At 40.0% G+C, this 12,369-nt stretch overlaps 1 protein-coding gene across 4 annotated transcripts in view; it reads left to right on the top strand.

The window, feature by feature from the left end:
- LOC143038805 (uncharacterized) overlaps positions 1-9,242 on the top strand; it is a 283,401-nt gene extending 274,159 nt beyond the window's left edge. For all 4 annotated transcript variants that reach the window (XM_076208350.1, XM_076208351.1, XM_076208348.1 and 1 more), the window contains one exon: positions 8,124-9,242. In XM_076208350.1, the coding sequence (XP_076064465.1) occupies positions 8,124-9,050 (927 nt within the window). In that variant the 3' untranslated portion in view covers positions 9,051-9,242. The remainder of the gene's footprint in view (positions 1-8,123) is intronic.
- The last annotated feature ends 3,127 nt before the right edge of the window (positions 9,243-12,369 follow it).

Genomic DNA, 12,369 nt, shown 5'->3' with positions numbered 1-12,369 from the left:
AAAAGGATGATGTTGTTAGGAGTGTTGGGAGTGAGGAGGGGGCGAGGGAGGGAAGGAATAACTCTGTTGATAAATGATGAGATAAGGGAGCATTTGGTGGAGTGGAAGTATCTTCATGGTTAATGTGGGTGCAGGTGAAACTGGGATGGGAGATGTAAGTAATTGTGAGCACATATGGGTCTGGTAGTGAAAAGAGTGTAGAGGGAAGAGAGGTTTTTTGGATGGATTTAAATGAGTATTTAGAGAATTGGGAGAAATGTCAATGCAGTAATGTTGGGAGATCTCACTGCTAGAGTAGGGGATGAAGCAATAGATGGAATAGTTGGGAAGTTTTGAATACCAAGTAGAAATTATAATAGAGTTGATGATGGAGATATTTTTAGAGTTGATGATAGCTAACATAGTGTTTAAGACAAAGGTCAAGCATAAGTACATATGGGAAGGGTGCTGGATGGAAAGGTGGTTGATAAGGCATTAATGGGCTATGGATGTTCATGTTCATAGGGGAGTGGTGGAATGTCAAATAATTTTTTGGTAGAAGGGAAGTTGAGAGTGGAGGATAGATGGAGAAAGAGGAAAAGGGCAGAAGGTAGAGAGGTGCTAAGAGTAAACAAGTTAATTGAGAAGCGAAAGGAGTAGTGAAGAAGAATTGTTGTGTTTCAAGGAGGAAGTGACAAGGTGTGCAAAGATAGTATATGGAATTAGGAGGATGGGAGGGAATAAAAGGAAGGGGAGTGAATGCTGGAATGATGAAGTGAAGATGATAGTGGAAGAGAAGTGAGTATTTAGGGATTGGTTGCAGAGTAGGACTTGGGAAGCATGTGAGATATACATGGAAGAGAGAGAAGCAAAATGTAAAATAAAGGAGACAGAAAATTTTGAAAGGAATAAACAATTTTTTTGGAAGGAAGTTAAGGGAGTGAGGGGGTTGAGTCAGGCAGAAAGGAAAAGGTAAAAGGTGCAAATGGACAAATGTTAATGGAAGTGACAGTGATAAGGGGAAGATGGGTAGAATATTTTAGAGCTATTGAATATGGATGAGGATAAAGAAGGATTGATTGTGGCAGTGGTAGGTGCTAAGAAAGTGACTGTGATGGGAGTGGAAAATGGAAGAAACATAATAAAAGATGAGGTACAAGGAGCTTTGAGAATTATAAGAGCTGGTAAGGCACCTGGGTTGGATGTATTTACCTAGTTGTATTATACAGGAAGGGAGCTATGCTCCTTGTCACCCGTCTTTGTATTTTTCAGCATCAAGTTTGTTCTTAAATTCTTGTATAGTATTTGCACATACTGTTGCCTCATCCAATTTATTCCAGATATCCACTACTGTGTGGGAAGCTATTCTTTTTCAGATCTCTTCTATAACTATCCTTTTTGAGTTTCTTTTCATGTCCTCTTGTTTTTCTTTTATCCCACTTTAATAAATCATCTCTATCTAGGACTTTCATTGTTTTCATAATTCTGTAAATGGTCAGTAGATCTCCTCTTTCTCTTCTTTGTTCCAGAGTTGGTAGTTCCAATTAGGACAATCTTTGTTTGTATGTCAATTTATAGAGTGTTGATGTCATCTTTGTCATTGCTCTTTGTATTCTCTCTAATTTCTTTATATTGTTTTTAGTACTGGGTGTCCATAGTGTCACACCATACTCCAATCTTGGTTGTATCTGTGTGACTAATATTTTCTTTACCATTTCCTCATCCAAGTAATCAAAGGCCACTTTCATTGATCTTAGTAAACTGAAGGTTTCTCTGACTATTTTGTTGATATGCTTGTCTGGTGACATGTCTTTGCTGATAATTACTCCTAGATCCCTTTCTGAGCTAACTTTTTTTACTTCATTTGTCTTCGCAAGCATGTTGCAAGGGCGGCAGTGAAACAAGTTGTGTGGTTCGAGGGTTTATTGATCGGTATGTTATGCGTACAGAGGGGGCACATCAAGTGCCCAAGGAATCTACAGAGCAACTGCCCGTGGGCGAAGGTGTTTGGGTGCTGTAAAGCATGTATACATACAGAGGGCTTTGTATAAGTATGAAAGGGGTCCTTATAGTGGGAGGCGTCTGCGAGTCGGGCACGCAGTACCACCCTTGCACTAGTTCACATAGTCCTATGCCCAGTACACTGTACCACAATTTGTACCAATTTTATATTGCCCTGATATTCTATTTTTACTTTTTCCTAACTCCATTATACTACATTTCTTGATGTTGAAGTTCACTTCCCACTTCTGACTCCATTCCCAGACTTTATCCAGGTTTTTCTGTAGTGATTCACAGTCTTCCTCAGTACTTACTTTCTTTAGTAGTTTTGCATCATCTGCAAAGAAGTTCATATAACATTCCATACCTTTATCCATGTCACTTACATATATGACAAACATTATCAGAACCAATACAGAACCTTGTGGGACTCCGCTTATCATTTCTTCCCATGTCGAGTTTTTGTCTCAAAGTACCACCCTCATTTTTCTCCAGTTTAAGAAATCTTCCATCCAGTTCAACAACTTTCCTTGTACACCTATTGTTTCAATTTTTCTTAGTAGCTTTCTGTGTGGTACTTTATCACATGCATTTTGTAGATCTAGGAAAGCACAATCAGCCTATCTGTCCCTTTCTTGCATTATTTCTATTAGCCTTGAGTAAAAGCAAATCAGATTTGTGGCACATGATCTTCCTTGTCTAAATTCAAATTGTTTTGGATTCAGGAAATTATTTTCTTCCAGGTGTTTAATCCATCTACTTTTGATAAATTTTTCACATATTTTTGCTATTGTACTTGTAAGGGAGACCGGTCTATAGTTAGTTGGATTTTCCTTGTCCCCTCCTTTATATACTGTTACAGTATTTGCATTTTTCCAATCTTGTGGTAACTTTCTTTGAGTGAGTAATCCTTTATCTTATATATTTTGTCTGTTAGTTCATCTATACATTTTTTTAATATCCAATTTGCAATTCCATCTGGACCATGTGATTTTCAAACATCAAGGTTTTTTATTTGGTCCCTTATTTCCTTCTGTGTCACAGTTATTTCTTACATGGGGGTGGGATCTTTCTCTCAGTCCTTCCTCCCAATTTTGTGTACTTTCAATTGTTCATAAATTCAGCCATTTCTACATCTATATATTCATCATTCCCTTGACACAGTTTTACTATTTCTTGTTTATCTTTAAGTTTACCATTCACATACCTGTAGAATAGTTTAGGTTGGTCCTTGCATTTTTCTATTATGTCTTTCTCATAGTTTCTCTTTTCATCCCTGCGTATTTTTACATATTCATTTCTTAGTTTGATATATATTTGCCACTTTTTTTTTTTTTTTTTTTTTTTTTTTTTTTTTATCTGGAAAAGGCTTATGACAGGGTAGACAGGAAGGCACTGTGGAAGGTTTTGCAGATATACGGGATAGGAGGAAAGCTTCTAGGAGCTGTCAAGAGTTTTTATGAGAGTAGTAGAGCATGTGTCAGGATTAGAAATGGAGAGAGGAGTGAGTGGTTTGAGGTAAAGGTGGGACTTCGTCAGGGATGTGTTATGTTGCCCCGGCTGTTCAAGTTATACATGGATGGGGTGGTGCGAGAGGTAAATGCAAGGGTGGTGGGTCAGGGATTGGAAATGTTTAAAGAAAATGGAGAAAAGTGGGAGGTGAGCCAGCTGTTGTTTGTGGACAACACTGCACTTGTAGCAGGATCAGAGGAGGGATTGAGGAAGCTGGTGACAGAGTTTGGGAGAGTGTGTGAAAGAAGAAAGTTAAAGATAAATGTGGGTAAAAGTAAGGTGATGAGATGTACAAAGGGTGAAAGTGGCAGGAGACTGGAAGTGAGCATTAAGGGAGAGCGACTAGAGAAAGTGGATAGTTTTAGATACTTGGGTGCAAATGTGGCAGGAAAGAGTGGAGTGGAGGTGGAGGTAGGATGTAGATTGAGAGAAGCGAGTAAATGCCTTGGTGGATTAAAAAGTGTAATGAGGAATAGACATCTGGGAATGGAGGCTAAGAAGAGACTGTATGAAGGAGTGATTGTGCCAACAACACTGTATGGGGCAGAAACATGGAACATAAGAGAAGAAGAGAGAAGGAGTTTGAATGTGTTTGAGATGAGGTGTCTGAGAAGTATGATGGGGGTTACTAGTCTAGATATAATGAGAAATGAGGAGGTGTGGAGGAGAACGGGTGGAAAGGGAGTTGGGAGATAGGGTGGATGAAAGAGTATTGAGATGGTTTGAACACATGGAAAGAATGAGTGAAGAAAGACTAGTAAAAAAGGTATGGAAGGAGTGAACATGAGGGGGCGACCTAGGATGAGATGGATGGATGGAGTGAAAGGGGCTTTGAGGAAGAGGGGAATGTCTGTTGAGGAAGAATAGGAGAGGACAGAAGACAGGGGTGAATGGAGAATGGTTGTATATGGATGATGCTGTGATGCATGAGGTGGAATGGGTGGGGGGATGGGGGGTGAGGTAGTATGTGTGAGAAAAATTTGACGCAGCCTGAAGGGATTTCTCCCCATCTTCTCCTTTTCTGCATGAGGGGACAGAGAGGGGGGGGTCGCCGATTTAATGAAGCAGCCTTGCTGTGGATGTGCTGTGTCTTGCGACACTGCCTCTGACCCAGGGCAGTGGACAAGATGCAGGGATGACCTGTCATCCAGGAGGTGCCAAGATAAGAGGGAGGGTAGAGGGTGGAGGGGAGTGGAGTGTATTAGGGATGGAATGGGTGGGAATGGTTTTTATGCCTTTTTCTTTTTGGCTACCTCCCTTGTAAGGGGGAAAAAGCCTTTGGTATATGTATGTATGTATGTATGTACTTTTTTTCTTTTTTCCATGTTTTCCAAGCTTTGTCAGAACTGTCACTACAAAAAGTCAGGTTACTCATAGTAACATAGGAAGTTCACATTTCCCATTTTTCCCAAACAAAACCAGAGTGTCCATTATCTGTCCTGAATTAGATCCTAAATTAAAACCAGTTGAAACTCTAATCTCAGTTTCTGACAAGTGTGAAATATATGCAGGGACACTCTCCACTATTGCTAACACCCTGAATACAGTGCACATAACCAAAAAAAACATACCTTACAGATATCAACATTACCTTTCCAGAAAAATCACCAACTTTGAAAATAAGAAAGCTCCATCCATTGAGGCCAGACATAAACAACTCTTATGATAACTATGGTATATTTCTTTTCATAATTATTTTTTCCTCCTTAATTATTGCTGCCTTAACATCATTGATTGTAATCAGAAGGATGAAAACATTAAAGAGAATCCAATACTTACCGGCATAAGAATTGTAGTTTTCTGGAGCCCTATAAGAGGCTGGTAGAAAAGAGGGTAGAAAGAGGTGGTAGAAGATAGATTGTTGTATTTTATAGGTAGGTAGGTTTGTAAATAACAGCCTAAGCAAGCTGCCTGAGTCCCTTTTTCCTATTTGTCTAGGTAATAAGATATTGTTTGTAAATATCAACCCAGGAAATCAAGTGTATATTTGCATGTTGCTGAGATGATAATCCTTTGTAACCAAAGTGAGAATTATGTAGAGACTCGAGATTATTCTTAGTAAACAATATTGCTGTAAAGACTTGAAACAAGAATCTTATTGGTGAAATGGTGGAGGAAGAGAAAATTCAATTGGTTCACGAATGTAAGATCATGTCCTTTGGGGAGGGTCTTAGATATAAAGTGAAAGATCATTGGACTAAGGAAATCACCACATCACTGCAAAGCTCACTTAGGATCTTGTATACATGCTCTCATGGGAATCAATGGAAGAACTTCAGAGAGAGTGTGCTGTGTATAAGAATTAACAGAAGAAAGATATAGAAGGAAAGAGGGATTTGATTTACTGGCCATAGCCTCCTCCCCTCCTCACTCCCACCACACTATGGAATTAAGATGCACAATGCCATGCAAAAAAACTTAAACAACAGAGAAGTTCACAAACCCAACAAAACATCCAACTTCACAAATGAAGTTGGTGTTGCCATGATCAGTTAGCTTACAAGAAAATTAAATATTCCTGATATTTAGGGGATAATTTTTTTTTACAGATTTGAAAATAGTTCTTTTTTATACATATATGCCTAGCACATTTTGAAACTTGAAAAGAAAAATATTTGTTTACAGCTTTCATGATAATCTTGTACCGTACTTATTTTTCCTTTTCCTCTTACTGTAATATTATCATCACTCATCATCATCATCATATCATATGTATTGTGATAGGCCAGGTGAAATTGTCTTACAGGCTCTTGGGCTCTAAATCAAATGTTGGACTTGTTTAAAATAGGGGTTTTGTTTACTTGTATTCATAACCACAGGAATCACAGTCACAATCAGTGAAGTTCAAATTAATGTTTTATTTTCTTTCCTCCTCACAATCAGTTCAGTAATCAAAGGTACACACCTGCACTCAGGATTTTTTTTTTTTTTTTTTTTTTTTTTTCACCCTGCAGTCTGACCATTATCCCCACTGCCAAACCAGGCATCTAGTAGTACAGTATTACAAAATTAGTCATTATATTATTTTGTCTAATGTTTTGTTCATTTGCCCAACAAGCATGTCCACATGCCCACTGCCCATCTTCATAATAATCAACATGTGCACATGGTGGCTCCCCTTCCTGTAAGATACAACTAGGTAAATACACACACCAAAAACCCTTTCCTCTTAATTAGGGAGTAGCTGAGTAAAAACACACACACTATATACATTAAATGAGATTAATGCACTCCCATTTTGGCACCTTGTGGATGAAGGTTCATCCCTGTGCCCATGCCACACTGGTCAGTTCAAAGACAGTGCAGCAAGGTACATTGCTTCCACAGCAGTACCCAATATACAGAACTGGTTTTTGTTCACTGTTTCATTATAGGTTGATCCCCCACCCTTCTCATCCACTTCAAAATAATACATATTACAATTAGAACTTCTACTATCACTTGAACCAGAACCTCAATGTAGATCATTACCTCTACCCACACTGCCAGCACTTTTACCTCTCACCTTAAAGAAAAACTGAGGGTGGAAGGCACTTTGTACATCATATTTTGGCTAATATGATTTTTTTTTTTTTTTTTTCATTGAACATGAGAATTCCAGGCTTTGGAGCAAGGGTGGGTAAACTTTTCAGAGCAAGAGCCAGATGGGATTTTAAGGAGCAGTCTGCAGGCTGGGTTGACAAATGAGAAAAATATAAGACATATTTAATCAAAAGTGGGATGGGATATAGGTGTTCCACACGTGAAAGTGTGGAATGTGTTTGATCCTGCAAGTCAAGATCTCAAATATAAATGAACCAAGAAGATTGCAAAATTAACATTGAGCAAGCTGATGTACTGGATGCTATACCTTTGCAGCCTGGAATTTGCCCATTTTTACTTGACAGGGTAATAAGATTAATAAGATTCTTCTTAGATTATATAAAAAAAATCAAAGAAATTGAGGGGGAGTATGGTGACTGTGGATTACATTAGGATGCTGATATCTGGAGATGAAAAGCTAGATAGATGGTGGTTTGAAACCTGCTAAAGCAAATATATAATAGTAGTAAAGGATCATGGTTTTAAGTCCCCTAGTTTTGACTTAAACTTTCAGCACCTAATCATCTTGCCAAGTGGGTAATTGCTGAAAAGATGGAAAAAAGAAGAGAAGAAGAGAGAAATGAAGAATTTTATTTGCTAAGAAACCTAATCAATCAATCTGTTGCTCATGGTCTCCAGTTTGCAGAAGACCCACAGCCTCTAGGAAACTGGCAACAGCCACATGGCAGGACCATATGTCACTAAGAAAAGAGATATTGTATTGTCCTAGGATAGTCAGTGTGGAGCATTGTAGTATGAAGTGTTCTATGCCTTCTGTGTGGTGGTTGCATCTAGGGCAGTTTGAATCTGTGGCCATGCCTAATCTGTGTTAGTACCATCTCAATTACAGATGGTGACCTAAGTGTAAGCATGGTAGTGTGTGTTTTGTCTGGTGTGTAAGGGTTTTGCTGTGGGACTTATGTCAGGGGGTTGTTGTTAGAGTATTGAGTTAGGTGGTCTTTCTTGAAGGGCTAAGAAATCCATGTTATGTTATTTAATTTGTGCTTTTTATCCATATTTTTTTTTTACATTCCATTTACTACTTTCAGATGAATGGCCACCACAAATTGAATTCAACTTTCACCATCTCAGCTGAGAATCAAGGTCTTACTGGAAAACAACTTCGAGAAAGAAGCCAAGAGAGGGAGAAAGCAAAGTTAGAGCAGAAGAGAAGCTTTCAAAATAAAAGAGAAGAGATAATCTTGTCAATGATGGAAGACCTTACTGATGGTTTAACTACACATAGAGACATTCTGGAAAAGGATCATAGGAAATGTCTATTACCCAGTAAACAAACTTCAGAAAAGCAAAAGACAACTAGGGGATCTGGAACTAAGAGATGTATTACAAATTTTCATTCAAGTGTGGGTAACCATAGAAATAGTGCAGTTTTTGAAAAGACTCACAGATCTATTGAAGGGGCATCTGGTTCAAAAAATAAGGATTCAGCATCAGGTTCCTCAGGTTTAACCATTGGTTCATCCATCTTTATGACTAGTCCATGTGTTGACAAAAATGTCATGGTGTCTTCAGAAAAATGTAGAACATTCAGAGCCAAAGAAAGTACTATTAAGAACCCTATACAGGATGAGGTGGATAAGTTGGTTCTGGTTTTAGGATCACATGGACATGTTAAGGAAAAAAGAAGAGACTCTGAAACAAGTACAAAGCATCCAGAAACTTATCATCCTGTGGCAGAAAAAAACGTTAGCAAACTTGAATCACTTCTGAACCAACCAGTACATCATACTGTAGTAGGGCAAAATAAGAAAACTGGAGAAGAAATCACACATAAAGAGTTAACTTCATCAGTCTCTTTCCTGTTGGATCGAATATCTGAGGTTGATTCTGATGCTAGTGCTGATCAGCATTTAGACATTGTTAATGATAAAATAGAGCAGATTTCAGGGACTAATGCTAGTTCTGATAGTTCATGGACTGTACCAGATAATGTGAAGAATATTTTATATGAGTGACTGTTTTCTTGATGAATTTAATGTATTTTTGCAATTAGATCTCTCATCACACTCAGGCAGTGAATTGTAGCAACTGACTGATGTACTGATGCAATAATTTTTAATATTATTTTGTGAATGAAAGTGGGATTTCATTTATAGTCTTTGTAAACTATTTTGCAAAACATACAAGGCATATTAATAAAGTGATTCATTATTGCTCTTGAGTGCAGATTCCAACCCCCCTCCCTTCCCCATTTGATTAGCAATTACTGCAAAGCAAGGTGGTTAAACATGGCAGAGGGACATCATCATCCCTTTCACTCCTTCCTGCTTAAATCATGCTAAAACTGCATCATATCTTTTTCCCAGCATTAATGCTGGTTCATTCCCACTGCATCTATGGTAATCTGTGACATGAGGGTGAGGCATAACTAAGACACAGGGGGGCTCTGTGTTTGTTTTATTGTAATTACTGGTTGAGGTGGAGCACAATGAATGTCTATTTACTAAAGGGGAAAAGTAGATTAAAACAGATTACCATACTTTGGGGTGGATGTACAAGCTGCAGGGTATGTCCTGGGTGTTCCAGTGTCATCACCTAACTGCCCAGCACCTCGAGCCCACGTGACTCCACTTGCTTCCAGGCTGCCTGGACTACCTGGCCACCTAGCCAATCATCTCTCAGAGCAACAATCACGTGACTTAGCCAGGGCAGCTTAGGGTGGAGTTAACCTGGCATGGGCACATGACTGCCTGGTGTGCTTCACAAAAATCAAAAGCAGCAGAATCCTTGAGCATAGAGGAGTGAAAAGGATAAGGCATGTTAGGATAAAAGAAAGAAAAAAAAGAAAAAGAAATGAAAAGTAGGCTACCAAGTTGCTACCAATGACAATAAGTCTGAAAGTTCCTACCAGTGATAGTAGGTTTTAATTCTTTCTCACGTGCAGAATGCCCCTCTTATGTTCATATTTTGACATACTGAGAGGTTGTTTTAACTCACTACCTTTGTGGTAGGTAAGTATTATTATTATTTTTTTTTTCTGCTACACATCTAGTAGTTCTAATGGTTCCTTCTCATGTGTGGGGAATGCCCTCTTTGCATTCCTAGTTTCACACTGAGAGGTTGCTTGACTTATGATTGATATTAATCATGCACTTATAATCCCATAAGGTAGGTATGTAATCTTATGGTTCACTAGTAGGCCTGAGGATTCCTCCTTGTGTGTGGGTAATGCTCTTCTTACGTTCTTATTTTTGTACACTGAGAGGTTTTCCTCATGTTTGATCCTGTCTGTGTGGATAGAGAACTCTCAGGCTGAGGGGATACCTGTATGCTTAATGCAGTAGATGATGCCGCTAACCCTTTTAATCTCCCTATAAGGGCCCTGTTATAAAGGCTGGAGTTTCTTCACCACCCCTTGCCGGGGCCTGACAGTGATGTATACTCTGTCACCTAGGGCAATCTGTTTTATTCTTGCCCTTGGTCTCCTTGTGTGTCTGTCTACAGTTGCTGCTTCGAGGAACTTTTGACAGAGCTCGAAGCATGAATTGTGCAATGGCCAATGTTTTGGCTGCCATGTTGTCATCGTTGTACCAAGGGGTGCTGGGCTTTGTGAACTCAGTAATAGGTAGTACAGGGTCACAGTGGAAAAGAAGAAAATGTAGGGAATCTCACAGGACTCTGTGGTAAGCCGAGTTGTAGGCCAATACTGCCAGAGGGGGCATGTGACCCCAACCTGTCTGGTTTTCCTGGACAAGGGACTGTAGGTTTTTAATGATAGTCCTATATACCCTCTCAACTATTCCGTTGCTTGATGGGTGATACAGTATTATAGTGTGATGTTTGATGTTTGCCATTTCCAATACCACCTTGAACATTTTGTTCATGAACTCCCCTCCCCCGTCTGAGATCACCTGCTTAGGAGTACCATGCATGGATAGTACAAGGGTGATGAAAGCCGCTACTGTGTGTGCTTCTTTGGAACTTATGGGCACAGCGACCAAGAAATGGGTTAGGACATCAACTACTGTAAGTGTGTACTTTTCACCATCTAAAGTGGTGGTTAATGGACCTATGAAATTAACGTGTACCCTCTCAAACAGACTTTTCATGTCAGGAAACTGTCTGAGTGGAGCTGGGAGATCATATGAGGGCTTCCATGTAATACAAATTTTTCAATTCTTTACAAATGCCTTTACACCCTCTGACATCTTTGGCCAAAAGGTGAACTTTTGCAGCCAGTCAAGAGTGACTTGGACTACTCCATAACCTGCCATTGTTGGGAGACAATGGGCAGTACACAGTGCCACTGTCTTTGCTCCTTCAGGGCATACCAGGCGAAGTTCCTCTAACTGGTATGTATTCCTGCGTGAGTGATATAGAAGTCCATCTGGGAGGAGCCGAAACTCCTTGATTAGTACTCTTAAATGTGGAACCTTTGGCTATACTGTTGTGGGTCCCTTAAGATAATTTTTTATTTGGCCCCAATCAAGGTGTTCATCCTGCTCCTTTCAGATCACTAGTTGGTCACATTTGATGGTGTCCTCAGTGTTGGAATTTCTTTGGCCACCCGTGGTTATGGCCGACACTATGAAATCATTCGTAGGGTGGTCAGTTCCCTGTATCCTAGAGAGCGCGTCAGCGACGATGTTTAATCGCCCCGGGATATAATTGACTTCGAGATTGAAATCAGCGATCGCCATTTACCACCGGAGAATCCGAGTGTTTGAGCCCTTAGCAGTGAAGGGCTAGACCAAAGGCTTGTGATCGCTTAGAAGTCCAACTGGGTATCCCATGATTAGAGCGCGATTTACTATACCGTCTCTCGTGCTCATTAAGAGTGCGATTGAAATAGGAGTGACCGTCTCCTACCTTCCTCGTCCTCCTACTGAAGCACGCTCCGAATCGCCGGAGCACTGGCGTTAGTGGTAAGAAAGGTTTCGCAAAATTGGGGTAGGGGAGGACCACCGTGCTGGACAGGTGGGTCTTGAGGGTCTCAAAAGTGTGCACCTGAGCAGATGTTCATGGGCCAAGCTCGCGATCTTTCTGCTTCCTAGCTGAGTCAGCCCTCGTCATATCTACTAGGGGTCGTGAAATCTCGGCAAAGTTTAGGATGAATTTCTTGTAGTATCCCGCTAATCCCAAGAAGGAAAGCAGCTCCTTCTGATGCACTGGCTGTGGGAAAGCCTTGATGGCTCAGACCTTCTCTGGTTGAGGCTTGATCCCATCTTGGAAAATTACATGCCCTAGGTAGGGGATTTCTTTCTGGAAGAAGTGACACTTCTCCAGCCTCAAAGAGAGGCCTGCCTCTTGTAATCTCCGATGGGCATCCTCAAG

This window comes from Oratosquilla oratoria, chromosome 25 (assembly GCF_046742065.1).
Source record: "Oratosquilla oratoria isolate Oo_2021 chromosome 25, ASM4674206v1, whole genome shotgun sequence".
NCBI lineage: Eukaryota > Metazoa > Arthropoda > Malacostraca > Stomatopoda > Squillidae > Oratosquilla > Oratosquilla oratoria.
The sequence above is the reverse complement of the archived record's forward strand: the minus strand, read 5'-3'. Positions and strand labels throughout refer to the sequence as shown.